The 23006-nt window shown below is 37.2% G+C and overlaps 1 protein-coding gene and 1 pseudogene across 1 annotated transcript in view; one reads left to right on the top strand and one right to left on the bottom strand.

Annotated features, from left to right (window-relative positions):
- Positions 1–23006, top strand: part of Kcnh1 (potassium voltage-gated channel subfamily H member 1) — a 468268-nt gene that overhangs the window by 75784 nt on the left and 369478 nt on the right. Inside the window, exon 6 of the mRNA XM_004641166.2 lies at positions 21469–21861. Coding sequence (XP_004641223.1) covers positions 21469–21861 — 393 coding nt within the window. The remainder of the gene's footprint in view (positions 1–21468; positions 21862–23006) is intronic.
- LOC105743531 lies at positions 2049–3111 on the bottom strand (annotated as a pseudogene).

The following is a 23006-nucleotide window of genomic DNA, read 5'->3' as shown; positions in this document are numbered from 1 at the left end:
ATTGCAGAATATCTCTTGTTTCTTTAGTCTTCATCTGATTCTCCTCTTTATGTGTGTTTGTGCCTTGTGTATTTGTCCCATGATTTTTGGATATTCTATTCTGGTTCTTTGTTTTTGGTCTTTTTTTTCCCCTCTTTGCCTTTCAGTGCGGTACATTTCTATTGACATATTTGGAGGCTCAGAGCCTTTCCTCTGCTGAGATCCATCTACTGATGAGCGTATTAAAGACATCCTTTGTTTCTGTTAGTGTTTTTTCATCTCAGTTTTTCTTGTTGTTCTCTCTTAGGATTCCTGTCTTTCTGTTCACATAGGTCATCTGTTATTGTATGCTATCTACTTTATCCGCTGGAACTCTTGGTATATTAATCATAGTTATTTTAAGTTCTCAGTCTGATAATTCTAATAATCCTGCCATATCAGCTTCAGGTTCTAGTGCTTGTTTGGCCTCTTCAGACTGTGCTGTTTGTCTTTTAATATGCTTTGTGGCTTTTGGTTGAAAGCAGGATATGAGATATTAGGACAATAGAATTTAGGTAAACAGACTGTTAGTGATGTGATAATGTGTGTGTGTGTGTGTGTGTGTGTGTGTGTGTGTTTCTGTTTGTCTCTGTGTGGTGTTATGTAGGTCTGTGAACAGATACTTTACTGAGCTTGTGTCCCAGTGCTGTCCCCTTCAGAAATGTTTCTCAGTTTTCACCTCCCTCCTCCTTAGGAAGGACAGGAGGACTAGAGAGTGCTACAGCTGAGTTTTTCTTCCTCACTGTCAGCTAAGCTCTGATAAAAACCAACAGGATCAGGGCTGGTAGAGTAATTTGTCCTGAGGGCAGGCTTTGGTGAGAGCAAATGGAATGGTCTGATACCTCTAAAGGTTGCTCCTTTCCCCTCCCGCTTTGGGAATACTAGGGAATTTTTTTAGATCTGCATTGTAAGACCTCATTGGTAGAGTCCCTGGAGGTCCCGGATAGTTTTTAGCTCTGATTTGCCTGTAATCCCAGTTCTTGGGAGGGCTGTAAAAAGGCAGATTACTATGAGTCTGATCTAGTAGTGAGACCCTGAACACCCTGTAGACCCTTCCTTAAAATAAAATACAAAACAAACAAACAAACAAAAAAAAAACCCACTGATTTGTTCTCCCAGTCTGCAACAAATTCCTTATCAGATTTTAATACACCAGAGATAGAGTAAAACATAATGCCCATTGTATCCTTGTAGTAAGCATTTTAAAGCAGTGTATATGTTTTTATTACAAGGGCTTGTATGTTTTTCACATTTTATTTTATTTTATTTATTTTTTATTTTTATTTTGTGTATTTAGTACAGGGTCTTACAGGGTCTCATTACACAGCTGGGACTCATAGTGATCCTCCTGTTTTTAGCCTCCTAAGTGCAGGAATTACAGGCTCATGCCTCTCAATTGTTGTCTCGGTGTGCCTTGGGGGCAGGGCCGGCATGGCATGCCAGACATCCAACCTGGTCCCTGCGTCTGCTGAAGCAGGTGCTTTATTTTATTTTATTTTTTTTTTTTGGGGGGGGATGGGGGAGGAATCTAGTTTATCTGAAATTATCCAAGTGAAGCAAATTATCCAAGATTATATAAAAATGGAACTGAAACTCATTTCATTAATGGTAATTGAGGCTCTACCTTATTCTCACAATGCTTGGTTTACAGAGAAGGAAGAAGACAATTACCTTCGTAGGTTTTCTGTCATTGCTCAGTCTCGGCAGCATCTGAATTCCCTTCAGTTGCTCCTGGAAGTTATCATCCTCATCTCTGAGTTATTCTCTTATCCTGTTCCTCAGGACCCACTCGCCACCGTGCCCTCTAAACTATCTCAGAGAAATATTTGATACACTTTCAACCTTTTCCAGACTTGGCTTTTTTTTTTTTCCTACTGTAATGAAAATAAAGTGATTTTATTGTTACAAAAACATTTCGAAGCAGGTGCTTTAATCTGCTGAGCTATCTGTCTGGCCCCACATTTTATTTTTTATTTTGGTTGAAATAATTGAAATAACCAACAGGTATATGAAAAAATGCTCAAAAATCACTAATCATCAGGGAAAGGCAAATGAGAACTGTAAGATACCACCTTATACCTGTTAAAATGATTATTATGAAAAAGACAAAGGGTAACAAGTGTTAGAGCCGTAGTGCTAATTTTTTAATTGAATATGTTTAAATTGAAAAATGAAAGCGATATATTTATTGTGTCCTATATTTCAAAATATGTGTGCATTGTGGAATGGCTCAAGTTATATCATCTCATATGAGAATACTTACAGTCTAATCTCTTGGCAATTTTTAAGAATATAATAATGTATTATTAACTATATTTTCCATGTATTATAATTATTTTTTGTACAGTACGTCTCTCAAACTTATTCTTCCTAATTAAAATTTTGTATCCTTTGATCAGCATCTCTTCAATGTTTTGATCTCTACCCCAGCCCCTTCTGACCACTCACTATTCAATTTTCTACTTCTGTGAGTTCAGTTTGTTTTTTAAAATATATATTTCCTATGAGTGAGATTATGGGGCAATTGTCGTTCTGCGTTTACTTTATTTTTCTTATAGGCTCATCTATTTTGTTGCAACTGACAATCTTTTTTTTAAAGACTGAACAGTGTTTCATTGTGTGTATACCACATTTTCTTTCTTTTTTTTAGGACACATTATTCCTTTATTTTTACACATTTGACAGAGGTTTTTCAATAAACAATCACTGCAGTGGAAAAGAGCAGGAAGATCAGCCTCCAGCCACTGGCAGCGGCCCTGCTCAGGGGCTGGCTCCTCCTTGCCCAAGTGGTGAGGTGGAAGGGTGTACATCCCTTCCTTTATTAGCTTATCCCGCTGCTTCTTGATGGCACTCATGCGTTTCATCATTTTCTGCTGAAGTAAACAGTCTACCAATCTTCATATTCTATCTTGCGCTCTTTATTTGCCCAGGTAGCACCAATTCCATGTGCACATTCTAGCCATTCTTTCTCAAAATCATGGTATCGAGAAGCAATTCTGTAGGGCTGTTCAGAACTTTGGATCATCATGTGACAATCTATACTAATGCCCAGTCTTTCCTGCACATCAAAGAAAGGCATGACGTCACACAGAAGTGCCCTTGTTTCCTTCCTGGGCCGCCACTACAGAAGGACAGGTTCTACCACATTTTCTTTATCCATGTAGTCATTGCTGGACAGTCAGTGACTGTCAATGATACCTTGACTCTGTATCTTGGCTTTTGTAAATGTAGGAGTTCAGACATTGCCTTGACATACTGATTCCATTTCCTTTGGAGGCAGAGGAACTTGCATGTCGTTTTCCTTAAAGAATATACGAAACCACATTACCACCAACCGTGCACAGGGCTACTTTCTTTTCCCTTCCCTTCCTTTCTCTTCTTCCACCTTTCCACCTTCCCTCTATTCCTTTCTCCCTTCTTTCCTTTGCACTGGGGATTGAACCTAGGGCTATAGATGCTCCCCCACTGAGCTTCATTCTAAGCCCTTTTATAAAATTTTATGTTGGTACCAAACTTACCTAGTTGCCTAAGTAGCTGGGATTTCAGGCCTGTGTTACCATATCTTATTATCTTTTGTGACTTTCTACATTCTCTTCAACACTTATTTTAGTTTTTAAAACAGTATCCTAACAGGCGTGAAGTACCGTCTTTTTGTAATTTGTATTTCTCTAGTGAATAGTGATCTGAGCATTTTTTACATACTTGTTAGTCACTTGTTTGTCTTCTCTTGATAAATGTCTATGCTTATCCTATGAAATCAACTCACAGAAACTTGTAAAACTAGTAGAGTATCCTGTATCATTCACCTAGCGTCTACCAGTAGTGATATATTATGTAGCTAGATGTAGTGTAATATCAGAATCAAGAAATGGACATGTGTAGGATATTGTTAAAGTAAAAATCATATACAGATTTCATCAGTTTTTTTACCTATACTCATGCGTGCATGTATTTCTATGCAATCTCTTCTCTCCCCCATTCCTTCCAAACTTCTTTCTTCTACATGCTAAATATTTCTCCACTACTGAGCTATACTCCCAACCCTGGAATTTATTTAATGCATAGATCTGTGTAACCACCAGCACAATCAAGATACTATTAGTTTGATTGTCTCCGTAGGACTTCTTATACAAGCCCTTACGATCAGATCCTTGCCCCATCCCTGTTCCTCAGAAGTCATTAATTTGCATTGCATTTCTATACTCCTGTCATTCTGAGAATGTTATATAGATGGAGTGATGCAGAGTGAGCCCTTTAAGACTAGCTTTTCATTAGCATAGTTTTGTAGCATCTATCCAAGCTGTTGTGTGCACCAGAAGTTGGGTTTCTTTCCCATTGTATGGTTATAATTTGTTAAACCATCCCCCATCATAGGACAATATGAGCTATTTCAAATTTTTTGCTATGTAAAGGTATTACAAACATATAAATTTTTGTGTGAGTGCATGTTTTCATTTTTCTGGGATAAAGGCTCATGAGTTTTTTGACTTGGTTTTGTGTGTATTTGTGTATATGCAAATGTGTACTTAGTTTTTTAAGAATACTATCAAACATTTTTCAGTTGTAATTGACCATATCTTTTATTATCTTCCTCAGTAATCTGTAAAAAATGTAGTTTCTCTGTATCCTTACTAGTATTGCATTGGTGTTCTTTTTTTTTCCTGTTCTAATGAATATCTCACTGTGGTCTTTTGATTTGTTTTGTTTTTACCCTTTTGTATTACTGGAAATTAAGCCCACGGATTTTGCACTGAGCTAACCTTTGCATTGTTTTTTAAATTTCAGATAGAGTCCTCAGTCACCCTGAAAGCTGGGATTCAAGGTGTAGGGTACCACACCCAGCTTCATCAGGGGCTTTATTTGTGTTTTATTAATGGATAAATGTGTTGAACATCTTTTCCAACTTTTTATCTTCTTTGGTGAAAAGTTAGTTCTTTTGTTTGTTTGTTTGTTTGTTTTCCAGTTTTCTCTCTGGGCTCTTTGCTATTGTAAAAGAGTCTATTGTTTACACTCTTGCCAGCAATGTAGGAGAAGGCCATGTGTATACATGCCTGTTATCAGTTGATAGTGTTAGAATGCTCAAGTTTTCTCTGTCTTGTGGTTTATAGTATTTCATTTTGGTTTACATTTGGCTAATTTTAATTGAAGTTCAACTTTTAAAGTGTTTATTAGTCTTACAGATTTTTCTTCTGTATATTTTCTGTAAATATTCTTTGCCCATATTTTTCCATTAGGAAAATTAGTGGATTTTTTTTTATCATTTGGGAATATTCTCATTTATATACCTATCCAGTAAAACTTTCTACCTAAATATTATTTGCATAATGCTATAGATTCTTTCTTTGAATCAGTACTTGCCTAGCATATTTTTTTCATGTCTTTATTTTATAAAGATATGAAAAATATCTTTATAAAGACATGAAAAATATCTATGTGTATCTTAATCTACATATATCCAAGTCTTGCTTTTAGTTAACAACATCAACGGGGTGTGGTGGTGCATGCCTGTAATTCCAGAGATCAAGGCAGGAACTGTTAAGTTTGAGGCCAGTGTGAGCTATATTGCTAGACACATTTGGAAAAACAACAACAACAACAAAAGCAGAACGTGAGCATGAGTGGCATTACTGCAGTTTTACAGTGCTTGTAACTGTTCTACCACCCTAATAATACACAAACACATTACCAAATAAAAACAGATGTGATAACTAGTCCATCCAATAGCCCTCTAATGCAGGCATTGCTGTTGTGTAGGTTATGAAATCAGAAAGTCACACACAGAGAGAGTACATTGCTAGTAAGTGGGAAGAACAGGATTCACACTCAGTCTGGCTCCTGAAGCCACACTCCTAATGTGATAGTGAAGGATTTAATCTGTGTGTGCTTACTGTCAGTACTGATACATTTGGGCTTCTTTTTGGTGTCTAATTTTGTATTTTCTGTTTACCTCCCCTATTTTCTGATTTTTCCTCGATAGCACTTTTCTCTATGGGTTCGAAAGATATGCATGGTATTTCTGTTCTTTTATTGATTACACTTAAACAACATTTTGACATGTTTGTTATAGTCAATCACTTTCCTGCAAAGGACCTTAGAATACTTTAATTCCAAAGTGGTCATTTGGCATTTTCATTGTTCCTTACTTTTATCTTCCCTACTAGCCATTATTATTTTATTTTATAGTTAATGCCTAATTTGACTTCTCAGAAGCATATCTATGAGTAGTCCTTTAAGAGAGTCTGAGAATAACAAATAATTTTTGCCTTTACATATCAAAATACTTTAGTATTTCTTATCATTTAAATCATAGTTTTTCTGATCATTAAATTTAGGCTAATGCATTCTTCTCTTGTATACTTTTTCAATGTGTTATTTTAATTAGTTGTTTGTTTATATTGTTAATTTTTAGAAATTTTATTATCTTTTTAAAGTAGCTAAACAGCTACTTAATTTCTGTAAACACCCTTCTCCATACACCAGGGGGTGTTATTCATAGGACTTCTTCCATGGTGCGCTTGCTCTTTGGTGGAAGCAGTTAAGGCAGTGGGAGGGCAGGAGTCATTAAACATAGACCTCACTGTAGCTGACACCCACCTGATACCTTCACAAATAAAATCTCTTTTTGAAATACAGTTGGGTAACAATTTTACTTCCTTCTTATTTTACTGAGAAGTATTTCAGCTATGTTCTTTCAGCTTTTGTTTCTCAAAGTTAGAATTATTAAGAATTAAAAGTATGGCTACACCACAGAAATGTTGCCATCTATTTTGCTTTGTGTCTAGTTGTCCCCCCAAAGCCTCATGCAGTTATGAGGCAGACTTCTAGAGCTGGGGATTGAACCCTGGAAGGAAGTGGCAAAGAAGCTGTGGCAAACAATGCAGTTGTTCTGTGTCATGTGATGATGAAGGAAAGAGTTTATGTCCAAAGAGGGGTTGAAGGGAAGAAGAGAGGGAAACACAGGCAGAGGGGTGGCATGAGGCTCCTGAGGGGGTCGGGGAAGGAGTGAGTGGACAGTGTTTGTACTGAAGCAAGGTGAGGTAGGTGGGCGAGATGGAGACTGACCTGTACACATGTGGCCACTGGAGGATGCGGGAGTTTCATGGCTTTTCTTTTCTTTTTTTAAAGTGTTTCATGAGGCAAAAACATGAACTAAAATGAGGTTAGCAGAAGACTGGACTTAAAAGCTTAGAGAAAAACCTCATGGTCTCTCATCCATCTCAGTCAAATTACTTTGTAGGGTAATGTCCATTTGACTCAGAAGAGTTTCAGGGTAAGCATGAGTTGTCTTGTTTTTTCCTTATTTAGGCTTAGCATAGTTGGTAGCATAGTCTGTCTTAATGAAGACAAACTCTGGCCAGTGTGTCTGGTTCAGGAACTAAACTGAGAAATCCTGGAGAAGGTGTGCAGTAGGTGCCTTTGTTCAGGAGTGATTTCAGAAGACAGGATGGTATGTTGCGTCATTCATGGGTTCTGTAGATACACAGTTGTCTATGAGGAGTTGGCACACAGATAGTCCTCATTTAATAACATCAGTTCACCATTTGGACTGGAGACTAAGCATGCTCTTCAGACTCACAGCTTTGTGCTCAGGCTTATGACTAATCTTTTTTGGGGTGCAGTTCTATGTTCCATGTTTATAGAGGCTCACTGTCTTTTGTATGATATACGTTGTTTATGCAGTACTGTAATTTTTTTCTGGTAGTATTATACTGTACTGTGTGGTACTGTAGTTTTATGTTGTATGTCACAGTACTCAGGTAAGAGTTATGCAAATAAAGGTAAAGTCATCAAGCTGGGGCTTCTTTTGACAGTTTCTTTGTTCTAAATAGTGTAATATATATACGACATACAATTACTCATTTAGTGATCAACTCATTTAAGGACCTCGTCACTTCATCGCAGGCAGGAGTGGGACTTGGTCATTAAGTGAGGAATGTCCATACAGTGGAACCTAGATATGGGCTTAAGGCCCAATTTGTAAACTGCCATACATTGTAAACTGTGGGCAAATAATCTAACTCGTGAGGCCATGTTCTCAATCTGTAAGATAAGCAACATGCTAGATTTTCTCATAAAGGTGTGTGAAATGTGATGGTGAATGCTTTGTGCTCTGAAAGGCGGCTTGTGGTGCGACTCATGTCCTGAGCTCTCTGTTTTCTGCTTGTTCATCCTCTATGGGATTTAGCATGAGTCACTTCTCCACTGCACCAGGCCTCCATTCGTCCATCTGGAGAACCTCCCTCACAGGATGATTCTAAGCAATAAAAATGTAGTACATTGAGGATATTGGAAGTAAATGTACTAGAGAAAGGTGATAGATTAGTGAGATCTTCCTATTCTTCATTGAAGAAAAAACACTAACCTTATTTCTTCCATAATCAGTGTTGAAGATGCCCATTTTTGGCTTCATCAGTAGAGGCCTGTAATGAGCACTTCCTGTGTGCAGAGCCTGGCATTGAGTATTATATGAGCAGGGTGAGGAAGATTGTAGTACTTTGCCTTTGGGGAACTCCCAGTTAGTTCAGGTGATAGGACAGACACCAGCCTGCTCTTAGGAAATGCATCCCAAAGGGCTATCAGCTCTCTGCAGCTGGAAGCTTCCATTTAAAGGCTGTCCAGAGGAAGAAACTAAAAGCACTTGCTCATACCAGTAAGGGTAGGAAAGAAGTGTGGGAGTGCACTGCACCATGACCACTCAGACCACTAGGCCAGCTCATTCTTTGACAGCAGCTTGCTCCCCAGTGGGAGAAATTCAGATTCTATGCAGAGATTGTGAGGTATCACTAAGGATCTCAGATGGGGAACACACTTGTGGGTAAAAGCCTGCATCCCATTGGTTTTGGCTCTGTACCCAGAGATTGGCTCCCTTCAGACCCCTTCCCAGATGATAGTACAAAACATGGGAAATATTTCGAAGAATCAATAAGTGGGATATCATCTTAATGAAAAGTTTCTGCACATCGAAATCACCAAAAGAGTGAAAAGACAACCCACAAATTGGGAAAAAAAATCTTAACCAACAATCACTGAGACAAAGGACTTCTATCTAGAATAAAGAACTAAAAAAATCTGGCCCCTAAAATTCAAAGATCCAATCCTAAAATGGGCATCTGAGATTAATACATATTTCTCAGAGGAAAAAATACAAATGGCAAATAAATACATGATAAAATGTTTCATAGCATCAGTCATTTGAGAAATACAAATTAAAACAATACTGAGATACCATCTCACTCCAGAAAGAATAGCTATCATAAGGAAATCAACTAATAACAAATTCTGGAGAGGTTTTGAGGAAAAATTAACTCCTCTCCACTCTTGGTGGGAATATAGACTGGTACAACCACTATGGAAATCAATGTGGAGACTCCTAAGAAAAATCTAGGCTTGGAAGTCCCACTTAACCCAGCCATTCCCCTTCTGGGTATTTTTCCAAAAGAACCCTAAACATCATATCACAGTGATATATGTGCACCATGTTTATAGCAGCACAATTTGTCATAGCTAAATCTTGAAACAAACCCAAATGCCCATCACCTCAGGAATGGATAAGAAAGATGTGGTGTTTTTATACAATATAGTATTATTAGCTATAAAGAAAGATAAACCTGAGACTTTTATAAGTAAATGGATGCAACTAGAGGCTATACTTATTCATGAAATAAATCAGTATGTGTAAACATCATATTCTCTGTGTAGGTTAAGAATATGGAAGAATAAATTAAATCTGAAAGATGCAGCAGATATAATAAAATGCAAATAAATTGAACATAAGGAATGAACAATGGAGATAGGGAAAGGAGGAAAGACAGGAAAGAAAAGAAGGGGGAAATTATGTAAGTATGTACACAGGATAGCTGAGATGATTATACTACTAGTTTCCATCAGTTTTTTGAAAGTAACAGTCAATGTTTAAAACTGACTAATTCTATATACTAATATCTGAGATTATATATCTGAATGACTACATGGAGGACAGCAATGTGCAATATAAAACAGCAGTTGAATAACTCTCATCTTGTTCTTCTAAATGTGTGTAATTTCTAATGTCTTATCAAGTATTATTATACTCTCTTTAAAATAAATTAAAAAATAAAAAGTGAAAACGACACGGAAAAAATTAAGATTTATTGAAAGGAAGAGTTAATGTTTACTTGGGTGATCAGTCTTGCATACCTATATGTGGTAATCTGAGCAAAACACTTGATGATAGTAATATGTAATATAACAATCATTGATTATTTTCTATCCTTGTTTTGAAATTCTGTACCATTTATATTGTTGTATGTTGCTTTGTTTCTGTCTTTGTTTTTCTTGTTTGTTTTTGCTTTTACTCTTTAAAATAAAAAATAAATAAACATAAAAGGATGCAAAAAGTCATGTAGACATATTTGTATGGATCTATTTCTAGGTTGTTCTGTTCCATTAGCCCATGGGTCTGTTCTTCTGTTAATACCGCAATCTTAATCACTAAAGCTGCATATTGTCATAAAATCAAGCACACTGATTCTTCTACTTCCCTCTTTAGCTTTAAGCAGGTTTGTTTTTTAAAAAAAAAAATTTAAAGAGAAAAAGCCTATTTTTTTTTTAGAGTTCTATTTTGGTTTTCCATCAAGTCTGTGGCCCATGGAGAGGGCAAGCCATCCTGGCGAGAGTGTGCTGCAGAGCAGGCTGCTCACGCAGGGAGCCAGGAGGCAAAGGAGAACATGGGCTGCCAGCGCACAACCCCTTTTGTGACCATTCTCTCAGTGGTTTAAGGATCTCTGCAAGGTCCTGCCTTCTGAGGACCCTACCACTACTGGTAGTGCCACCCCATGACCCACGTGAGAGTTGTGCACCCACGCTCACTGGCACTATGGTCTGTATTCCCTTTCCTTGTTACCACTTCTTATTGCAGATAGAAATTGATTTGATGTGCATGAATTTCTTGGCCTCTGCCCTTTTCTATTTCCTAAACTTCTTACCTTCATCTTCTTTACTTTCTGCAAGGACACTTTGAATTTATCTGCACCCTCTTGAAGACGCTTGTCATTTATAATCACCATGTGAAGCACTGTAGTGTATCATTCCTATGGCTTCTGTAGGAATTACCTTGGACACATTTATTATGTTCAGGTCAGGAGGTCAATGGCTTGAATGGGTCTCACTAAATTAAAATTGAGGGATGTGGGGGCTGTGTTTCTTTCCAGAGGCTCTAGAGGAGAATTAGGCAATATCCTTGCCTCTTCCAGCTTCTTCAGACAGCTGTGTTCTCTGGCTTCTGTCCTCCCATCTTCACCCTCATAGCTAGTAATGTGGGCTGAGGATTTCTCACACCAAACTGCTTATATGTATCATTTGCTCCCTCAGATTATTTTTTCTGCTTTTTAAGTTTTTATTTTTATTAGTGTAGTGTGTTTGAATAATCTTTTATTTGTTGTTGTTGATCTGAGAATGGAAGCCAGCATTTTGTGCTTGCTAGGCAAGCACTCTAGCATGAAGCTATGTCCCCCAGCCCTAGTGTAGTATGTGTTTATAGCTCATAATAAATACATTCATCGTGAGGAGCTGGACACATACGTATCATATCTTAGCCCTTTTTACTTCTCCCCTTCATCCCTTCTGTAAAATGCATGCTTCCCTGTTCTCTATGGTCTACTTTTTATTTTGCCCTTTAAATTATATATATATATATATATATACATATATATATATCCATATATATATATGGTTTCTCATAGGAGACCATGTGATATTTAAGGTTGTATGTCTGATTTTTTTCACTTAACATGAAGGTCTCTAGGTCACCCATTTTCCTACAAATGATCCAAATTTATTCTTCTTTATGGCTGAGTTGTACTCCATCATGTATACATGTCACATTTTCTCTGCCCATTCATCTGTTAATGGACATGCATTCTGCTCCCATGATTTAATTATTGTGAATCGTGCTTCCTTAACCATGGGTTATGTGTATCATTATATTATGATGCTTTTAACTCTAAGGGAAGATACTTAGAAGGAGGATGGCTGAGATGGATAGAATTTTCAATGTTTAATTTTTTGAGGCATTTCCATACTAATTTCCAGAATGGTTGTGCTAGTTTACATTCCCACAAACAATGTAGAAGAGTTCCTTTTACCCAGCAGCATCACTAGCATTTGTTATTTGATTTCTTGGCGATTGTTATATATCCTGGAATAAGATAGAATATCAGTGTTGTTTCAGTTTGAGCTTCTCTAAGGACCAGACATGTTGAGCATTTTTTTTATGTACTCATTAATCATTTATGCTTCTTCTGGGAAGTGTCTTATTATGATTGTCCATTTTTTATTGGGTCTTTTACCATTGGGAGGTCTAATTTTTTTCAGTTCTTTATATATTCCAGGTGCTAATTCTCTGGTAGCTGGGAAAAAAATTTCCATTCTGTAGGATGCCTCTTCAGTCTGTTGATCATTTCTTTTGCTGTACAAAAACTTTAAATTGATAAAATTCTACTTATTGATTCCTGGCATTATGTCTTATTTAATTGGGGTTCTGTGCAGGAATCTTTACCTATGTCTTCTATAGTTTTCCAAATTTTTCTTCCAACAGATTGTTTTTCTGTGTATGAATATTTTATCCATTTTAAATTTGTTTTTAGCACAGGGTGAGAGAGATGGGTATACGTTCATTCATCTGGGTGGCTAGCTAGTCTTCCCAGCACCATTTTTTTTTTTTAAAACACATGCAGCATTTCATTTATTTATTGTGTGTGTGTGTGTGTGTGTGTGTGTGTGGCCAGTTCAGCCCACCAGGGGGCGGGGCTGGCTGACATGTGGTGCTGGGAATTGAACCGTGGTCCCTGTGCTTTTGCTTAGCTTAGCTTGTTCTAAGTAGGTGCTTTAGACCACTGAGCCATCTCACCAGCCCAGCACCATTTGCTGAAAGGGCTGTGTTTTCTCAGCATTTGTCATTTCTCAGCATATATATATATTTTTTTTTTAAAGGTTTATTTTTTTAAATTTTTTTTTTATGTGTGTGTGTGTGTGTGTGTGTGTGTGTGGCCAGCTCAGCCCACCAGGGGGCGGGGCTGGCTGGCATGTGGTGCTGGGGGATTGAACCGTGGTCCCTGTGCTTTGCTAAGCTTGTTGTAAGTAGGTGCTTTAGACCATTGAGCCATCTCACCAGCCCAAAATTTTCCCTTTTTTTTTTTTTTTGGCGGAACCAGGATTGAACTCAGGCCTTTGCACTTGCCCGGGAAGCGCTTATTCCACTGAGCCATCTCCCCAGCCCCTCTCAGTTTATATTTTTGTTCCCTTTGTTGACGATTAGGTGGCTAGGGCCGGAGAGATAGCTCGGAGGTCTAAAGCACCTGCTTAGGCAAGCTTAGGCAGGCGCAGGTGACCATGATTGGATCCCCAGCGCCACATGCCTTGCAGCCCCGCCCTCACGGCAGGCTGAGCCTCCCCTCCACCAGGAAAAAAAGGTCAGGTGGCTGAATGTGTGCGGGGCAGTTTCGGTATCCTCTATATGTTTACATTTGTCTGCATATCTAATCAGTTTTATTGAAGTACAATCAATTTTCAAAATAGGAACAAACAAAAAATAAAAACTGAGCATTTCTGATGTACATAATTTGATGAATTTTGAACCATTTTGCTCTTATTCAAAATTATTTTTAGCTGTTCTATTTTCTTTTCCAAACAAATTTTAGAACAATCTTGTACATTCCTACAAAAAAATCTTTCTAGCATTTTGAAAGAAATTGTGTTAAACTTATACATCAATTTTGAAAGAATGAATGTCTTTATTATGTTGAATCTTTCAAGTTATCAACACAGTATGCCTCTCTATTTTCTGATCTCTTTCATCAATATTTGTGGTTTTTCAGTATTCACGTCTTGTACATATTTTGTTATATTTACATAAGTATTCTTAGCAATTACAAATTGTATTATAAATTTTGGTGTCCAGTTCTATCATATAGAAATACAATATAGTAATTTCCATATGTTTATATTACATGACCTTGTTGAATTCACCTATTAATTCTAGAAGTTTGTAATGTAGATTTTTAGAGATATTCTGTATAGATCATTATATTATTAGCAAATGAGTATAGTTTCATTTCTCTAATCTAGCTGTCTTTTCTTTCTTTTTCTTTTTCTTTTTTTTTGCTTATTGCAGCGGCAGTACAGTGCTGAATAAGATTGGTAGAGATTTGTTCCTCATATTAAGGGAAAAGCATTCAGTCTTTCATTTTTAAGTATGACATATACTGTAGGATTTTTGCCAAATGATCTTTGCTAAGTTGAGGAAATTTCCTCTATGCTTACTTTCTCTGAGAATTTTTTTTTATAATTCATGGATGAATTTAAAATTGTGTCAAATGCTTTTTCTGTATCTGTTGATATAATCATGTGATAATTCTTTGGCCTGTTAATGTGACAGACTACCTTGATGGAGTTGGTTTTCAAAAACTGAACTAATTTTTTTATTCCTGAAACATACTACCTGGTCACTCTTTTAAAATATTGCTGAATTCCACTTGGTGGTATTTGTTAGGGATTTTTGCATTGGTATTTATGAGACATATTTGTAGTTTTTTTTTTTAATATTGTCTTTGGCTGTGAAATCAAAGTAACAATAGGTCCAAAAAATTAAGAGAGTTTCTACTGATTCTCTTTGCTTGAAGAGCTTGTGTAGAATTGCCATTTGTTGTTATTTAAACGTTGGAACCATTATCACTAAAATCATCTGGGACTTCTTTTTGGAAGTTTTAAAATTATGACCTTGATTTCCTTAAAAGTTATAGGGCTGTGAGTTGTAGTAGTTTGTGTGTTTTAAGGTCTGTTTTGTCTGAATAGTTAAGTTTATGTGTGTAGAGTTGTTTGCAGCAGTTCCTTTCTATCTTTTTTTAGTCTCTGGGGTTTAGAGTGTTAGTCCCTGCTGCATTTTTGATTTTGGCACTAGTCTTTTCTCTTTTTCTTTTTTAGTCTCACTATAGGATTGTTGATGTCATATATATATATATGTTTTTTTTTTATTTTTTGCCTGGAGATTCAACCTAAAGTCCCCTGTGTTCTAAGTGTAAGCTTTACCACTGAGCTCTACTCCTAGCCTGATATTGTTTTAATATTATAAATCTTTTCAAATATCATTGATTTTTGTCTTTGTTTTTCTGTTTTCAGTTTAAGTTTTGCTCTTTAATATTTCCTTCTTGCTGCCTGCCTTAGTTTTATTTTGCTCTTCTTTTTGGAGCATTCTGAGGTGACAGTTTAGATTATTGATTTAAAGTTTTTTCTCTTTTCTTAGGTAAATATTTCGTGTTACACAGTTCTCCATCAGTGTTGCTTTAACTGTATTCCATATTTTTTATTTTAGAGAAAGAAAAACAATAAAACAAAGATACAGAATTTCACAATGATAGTAGAATATTGGCAATGTTTAACATATTGTATATTGTTATCTTCAAAACAGTTGCTCAGATCACAAAATATAGATATACAAAACTGATCAAATAGTGTAAGAACAATCTTTTTTCAATGAACTAATAAAATTTATTATTATAATTAAGTTAGATATATTGTAGAAAGTAAGGGGGGGTAATCCCCCCTCCTTATTTTCTCCTTTTCCCCATCCCAGTTGTTTTTTCCCTTGGAGCAGTTTTTTTCTTTTTCAAAATATCTATTATACATTTTGGATCTTGTTTATTCTTTCAGTTTCTGATAGTAGGAAGACAATATGATGTTTACACATGTGAGTCTGATTTATTGCATCCATTTACCTATGAAAACCCTAAGTTTGTCCTTTTTTATAGCTGAGTAGTACTCTATTGTATAAAAGACCACGTTGTTTTTTATCCATTCCTCAGTTGATGGGCATTTGGATATTTTTTTGGAGACCTAGCCATTATAAATTGTGTTGCTGTAAATGGGGGGTGCACATTTATTGCTGTGATATGATGTTTGTAATTCTCTGGGAAGATACCCATCAAGGGAGTAGCTGGGTCAAACGTAACCTCCAAACCTAGGTTTTTGAAGAATCTCCACAGTAATTTCTACAATGGTTATAACAGTCTACACTTCACCAACAATGGAGGTTTCCTTTTTCCTGCAGATCCTCTGGCATTTGTCATTAGTTTATTTCTTGATGACAGCCATTTTTTCTGGGGTAAGGTGGAATCTCAGTGTTGTTTTGACTTGCTCAAATGACCAATTCTCAAATGACCAATGATGTTGAACATTTTTTCATGTATTTATTTTCTGTTCATATTTCTTCATCTGAGAAGTATATATTCATCTCATGCCCATTTTTGGATTGGGTCTTTGAATTTTGGGGGCCTGATTTCTTTTAACTCTTTATATGTTCTAGATAGAAGTCCTTTGTCTGAGGAACAGTTAGCTAAAATGTTTTCCCACTCTGTGTGTTTTTTTCACTTGGTGGGTGATTTATCTTGGTGTGCAAAAGCTTTTTAAGAAGGTGGGGTCCTGGTTGTTGGTTCTTTGAAGTATTTCCCATGCAGTTTGGTTTTTGTTTATGACTTCTCTGCTTATTCCTGTGTCTTCAAGATTTCTTCCTACTTTCCCTTCCAGTAGGTTTAGTGTTTCTGATTTAATAATTAGATCTTTCAGCCATTTTGACTTTATTTTAGTGCATGGTGATAGATCATGGGTCTAGTTTTAGTCTTCAGCATGTGAACAGCCAGTTTTTCCAGAACTTCTTATTATAGAAGGTATTATTCTTTCAGTGAACATCTTTGGCACTTTTGTCAAAGATATGGTAACGGAATGTATCTGTGTCTGCATCTTCTAATCTGTTCTACTGATCCTTGGGTCTGATTTTTTTTTCCAGTACCATGCTGATTTTATCACAGTAGCTTTGTAGTATAATTTCAAGTCAGGGATTGTGATGCTTCCTGCCTTGCCTTTGTTGTCCAGGGTTGCTCTTGCTATTCTAGTTCTTTTCTGTTTCCTAATGAATTTTAAGAATGTTTTCCTAAAATGTCTTCTAGATCTTGGAGGTATACTTGGTATTTTGATTGGAATTGCACTAAGTCTGTATAACAATTTCAAGAGTGTGTTTGTTTTCACTGTGTTATTCTTCCTATCTATGAGCAAGGGAGAGCTCTCCATTTTCTGCCTTCCTCCTCAATCTCCTTATTCAGAGTATTGTAAGTTTCACTGTATAAGATCTTTACTTCCTTTGTTAGATTGGTTTCTAAGTATTTTATTTTTTTGGATGCTATTATGAAGTGTGGTCTTTCCCTAATTTCTCTCTCAGTGAGTTTGTTGTTTGTGTACAGGGATGCTATTAAGTTTTGAGTGTTGATTTTGTATCCAGCTATGCTCCTGAATTTGCTTATTAATTCTAAAATTGTTAGATTGGAATTTTTTTGGGTCTTCTATGTAAAGTATCATGTCATCTGCAATATTCCACAAATTTTGATGTGGTGAATTTTCATTGTTCTTCAATTCAGTATATTTTAAAATTTGTCTTGGTACTTTGTCTTTGGCTCATAGATTATTAAAAAGTTTGTTCCTCAGTTTTCAAGTAATTTGATATTTTCCTGTCATTGATTTCTAGTTTAATTTCATTCTACTTGTGGATGCATTTGTATTGTATTAATTCTGTTAAACTTGTTGAGGTTTGTTCTGTGGACTAGCATGTGGTCTGCCTTAAATAATGTTCATCTGCCCTGAGAAAAATGTCTGTTCTGCTCCTGTTGGGGAAAGTGTTCTACAAATGTCAGTCAAATCTTCTTGGCTCATGGCATTTGATCCTTGCTACCTAGCTGTTGTATCAACTGTTTTGTGGAAGCATGTGTGTCTTCAGGTCTGTCAGTCTCTGTTTCACATGTTGCACTTCTCTTTTGGGTTCATGTACATTATGATTGCGTTGTTTTCTTAGGTGGATGGACTTTTTATCACTGTATGATGCGCTTTTCTTTCTCTGTTGCAAAATAATGTCTATTACAGAACAACCAAGTGTACAGTGATATTAATCATGTGTTATCTTCAAGTTTACTGTCTTAAGCTCTGTCTCTCCATTCTGCTATTGAATGTAACCATTGGATTTTTAAATATTTGTTATTGTAATATTTGGTTCTAAAATTTCTGTTTGATTTTTCTTTTAATTTCTGTTTGTTGTCTGAGAATTTCAAGTTTGTCCATAGTTACTCTTTCAGTTCTAAATCTGAGAACACAGGAGGCAAAAGGAAAACCCAGCTCACACTGTGTTATTCATAGCCATTTCACCCCCCCCCCCGCCACACACACTTTTCAGTCTTTTACATTTGCTTTAAAGATAATTTTCAGGGCCCTTAGTTGTACATACACACTGTTATCTGCTCAGAATCAGATGTTCCATCTGGGAATTTTATTTGGTTTATTTTTATAGGCAGGTCTTCTTTCCTGCCTAAGGCTTTTAGGCCCAAGATTCCCTAAATCTACTTGTTTAAGTTCTTTTTCATGGGAAGGAGAAATGAGTGTCCCTATCCAGAGATGAGCACTGGATACTCTAGGCATCTTTAGTTTTTTTTTTTTTTTTTTTTTTTTTGTCCCTTTTAAGGATTAGGGGCAACCATAAGGCAAACAAGTTTGCCTTATTCATGTTTACCAGAGGGTCATCGATCTATAGAGGTAAATGGAAGCTCCCTTGGCATAAGAAGAAGGGGTTACACCCCAAGAGCAGTAAAGAACTCATCAGTGGTACAAATGGGGTCATTAAGGAGTCTCTTCCAGCTTGGCATGTTATTAGAAGGCACAGTCTTTTCTTTGTTGATGGTGAAAGCCTTGGAGTTATTCCCGTTCTTTTCTTCCTTCTCCTTCTTCCTCCCTCCTTCTTTTCTTTGGCAGCACTGGGGATTGGATACTGAGTTACATTGTCAGCCCTATTTTTATTTTGGGACAGGGTCTCTCTAAGTTCATATGTGCCCAGGCTGGTTTTGAGCTCGCAGTTCTTCTGACTGAGTCTCCCAGAGTGCTGGGATTACAGCATATACCACTGTACCTGCCTGGAGCCAGCCTTCTTTGAACCCCTTCTTGTACCAAGTCTGCTTCTTTAGAAGTTTGTGACTTAGGGAGATATAACTTAGATAGAAAAGCATGTTTTAAATACAGCTAAGTTTAGATCCTAGCTCCATGTCTTTTTTTTAAAACTTTACTGAGAAACAAGTAACAATGAGACAGTTTCAAAACTGATTAATAGGACAATTTCAATAATTAATACATTGCATATTGTTGTCTTTGTAGTGGTTATTCATAGTACAAGGTGCAGACATGATATCCTATCCAAACATTATTATTACAAATCTTTCTTCTCATTGAATTAAGAGAAAGTAGCTGTATATCTATCCTATTTTGTATAAATAGATACAAAATGGTCCTTCATTTGTATCCCCTTTTTTGTTTAGTTTTGTCAGAGATGGATATTCCATTGCCATTTAAATATTGTAGGTGCATGAATTTGGCAAAATAATCCAATATACTCCAGTAGTCCATAATAGTAGTGAGTTATCCACAGGACTGGCAACGTCAGAAATTGTTGACTTGAGCCTTTTACAGTTCAGCATATTAATATGGCTTTACTTTTCATAACTCATTATTATACTTTTCAGCTGGATGGTTAAGACCAAGATAAAGCAAAACCTATATAACAAGAAATGTAACTTTTGTATCTGGCAAGGTCAGTCAAATCCCTTCAGGATTTAGCATGAAACCCTGTATTGCAGTTTGTAGATCCTTTGTCAGTGTCAGCCTTGAGGATGAGTCACTGCCATGCCTGACCAATTTGCTCTCTGTGAAAGTCTGAGAGAATGTTTTCTCTCCATGTGACTCTCTTTAGGCACACTCTACATTGTTGATCACTTTCTTCTGTGGCCCCATAATCTCCTTGATCAGAAAATTTGGGACATTACTGAGTTACAGGATGTTACAGTACTGGTTCTCTTATGTCCTGAGTCCTCACTGACCTTGAAAGGCTAGGGCCAAAATGTTGCCTAGCTCCATATCTTGGTAGCTTTGAGTCTTAGAGTTAAATCATTCACTTCAAAACAGTCTCGTGATGCCTGATATGGATCAGCCACCATGCTGAGCTCTTGGTGTGTGGTGGTTAGTACCTGTATCTGCTTTTTTCCCCCTTTCTTTCTACCCACCAGAGCACCTGATTGGGTTTACTTAAGAAGCATATCTTATAGGGCCAGCCAGCTAGCTCAGCAGACTGAAGAATTTGCTTCAGCAGAGCACAGTGGCTGGGATTTGATCCCAGGCAGGTTGTCCTACTCCTACCCCTGGGATGCCCTGAGACAGCAATTGAGACTGTGCATGGTGGCGTGTGCCTGTAATCTCAGTGCTTGGGAGGTTGAAAACAGGAGAATCACTATGAGTCTGATCTACATAGTGAGACTCTGTGCACCCTGAACACCTTGTCCTAAATTAATAATTTAAAAAATGTATATCTGAACTCAGACTGTTTTTATCTACCAACTGATTTTTCTTCCAAGCTGTGATAGGTAACCTAATCTTATTTTTTTCCTTAAATCATTTGTCCCAATTCAGTCTTTTTAAAAACATGCATTAGATTATTACTACCTTGTCTCAGACCCTCCAGTTATATACTGAACTGTATAGAAAATAAAATCCAGCACCCCCTTGTACCTGGGATGGCCAAATGGTTTGGTTGCTGCTTTGCTTCATAAGTTTCTCCGGTGTCTCCTTCAGCCCTGTAGTACACTCTGTCCATGCTGCCTTAGTTCTCTCTTCCTGAAAATGTGCAGCTTGCTTCATCCTGGGACCATTATACCATAATATCCTATGCCTGAGATAACTTCTCCATACAGATTTGAAAGGCTGGCTCTTTGTTGTTATTCAGGCTTAAGTCAAGTACACTTCCATCCTTCCCCCTTGGTTACTTTTTATCAAATCACCTATGTTCTTCCTGTTCCTGGCTCTGACTTAGCTCTTAATACAATTTGAAATGATCCTTTATTTGTCTACTAGATTGAGAGCAGGCATTCTGACCCTTCCTTAATTGCCTTCTGTGCAGGGCCTAGAGCATTTCCTGGCACAGAACAGTAAATGTTTGTTGATTAAAGTTGCTTAACTCTCTAAAGCCTCAGTTTCTCACCTGTCATGTACAATAACTGGATTTTTTTTTTTTTGTGGCAGAACCAGGGATTGAACTCTTATCTCCCTGGCCCCAATAACTGGCTTTTAAAAAATTTCTATTTAGATTTAAGCAAGATAAATGTATGTGGAGTATTTAGTTGCTTGGCTTACATTTTGTCCCATAATAACTTGTCATTGTTTCAATATGACTGCTTCAGTTACCATGTTCACCAACATTTGCCAGTCCTCCTTATGCTCCTGATGGAGCTAACAGTCTATACAGAGTTTTATGAGTATTGGTCATTGCAGACACAGACTCTGTAGATGACTGCAGTTAAATTCTAACTCAGTTCTCTCTTGGCCATGTTTTTTTCTGTACAGGTCCTGCAGCTGGGCTCAGACATCCTTCCCCAGTACAAGCAAGAGGCACCAAAGACTCCTCCTCATATCATCTTACACTATTGTGTTTTTAAGACCACGTGGGATTGGATCATCTTGATCTTGACTTTCTACACAGCCATCTTGGTCCCTTACAATGTCTCCTTTAAAACCAGGCAGAACAATGTGGCCTGGCTGGTTGTGGATAGCATCGTGGATGTCATCTTTTTGGTGGACATTGTGCTGAATTTTCATACAACCTTTGTTGGACCAGCGGGGGAGGTGATTTCTGACCCCAAACTTATCCGCATGAACTACCTGAAGACATGGTTTGTGATTGACCTTCTGTCCTGTTTGCCATATGATGTCATCAACGCTTTTGAGAACGTGGATGAGGTTAGTGCCTTTATGGGTGATCCAGGGAAGATTGGTTTTGCTGATCAGATTCCACCACCACTGGAGGGGAGAGAGAGTCAGGTACATCCTCAAATCTCAGACCTTGTTGTCATGTCTTTAATGCTGAATTAAACATGGGTGGTCAACAGAAGAGTAACTGAATGGGTGGGAACTAGCATGACTGATGTCCACCATTAAGGGTGCATGCTTCCCAGACATCCTTGCCTGCTATTCCTGTCCTTTGGAGGATTGGAGAGCCTGCATGCCGGTGAATGGGTATGGAAGAGACCAAAAGCTTGCTGTTATTCCTCATGGAGTACAAGCTTCTGGCTAAGGGGAGATGCGGCTGCTGCACTGGCAGATGTTCCTTTTGGTTCTCAATTGTTGAATGTCTACTATTGCTTGTCCTAATTATGGCAATTTTCCTTTACCTACTGCTGACTTGTGGCTGCTTTAGAGGCAATTGACATAGTAATAGATACCACATTATCTCATTCCATTTTTTCCCTCTGTAAATGTTGGTTTGAGTTATTTCTTTGCTAAAATGAGTTTTGGAGGTAATCATCTGTTGGGATGTTCAGGTATCTCCCTGTGGTTAAAAGGTATTGGGTTTTGGTGGATTACTTTGGGTTGTTAGCCTTGGAGATGATAAAAAGAACTAAATAATGATAAACAGTCTGAATGTCTTGGAATTTTGACGTATTCAAAAAGTGATTGCCTGAATGGTTGCTTGGCACAGTCAATGTCTCCTTTGAAAAAGCAAAAATATCAAATTATTGCAAAGAAACATTTCAGATTTTCATTTAGTTTTTGTTCAGTGGGAATTAGTCTTTGTCCTACTTCTAGTTGATACTCCAGATGAATTAAGATAAGTGAGTTCATTTGATTAGTGCTTACAAACTTCTTCAGAGATGGGCCCTCATTTTCCCAGATTCTGGAGGGTTCCAAGGATGAACTAGGCAGATATTTGAGGTGTTCATCTGGAAGCTGAGTTTAGGGAAGACACTTGTTGGGCTGAAGAGCCATAGACTCAACCTTGACACACCTGGGAGGAACAGTTTCATTCTGCTGAGATTTGAAGACCTGCCTAGTGGCTGTGTCTTGCTGGTGGTGTAATGGTGCTGCTTTGGCTTCTGGCCAGCCCC

The sequence above is a fragment of the Octodon degus genome, unplaced genomic scaffold (assembly GCF_000260255.1).
Source record: "Octodon degus isolate 3935 unplaced genomic scaffold, OctDeg1.0 scaffold00131, whole genome shotgun sequence".
Lineage (NCBI taxonomy): Eukaryota > Metazoa > Chordata > Mammalia > Rodentia > Octodontidae > Octodon > Octodon degus.
The sequence above is the reverse complement of the archived record's forward strand: the minus strand, read 5'-3'. Positions and strand labels throughout refer to the sequence as shown.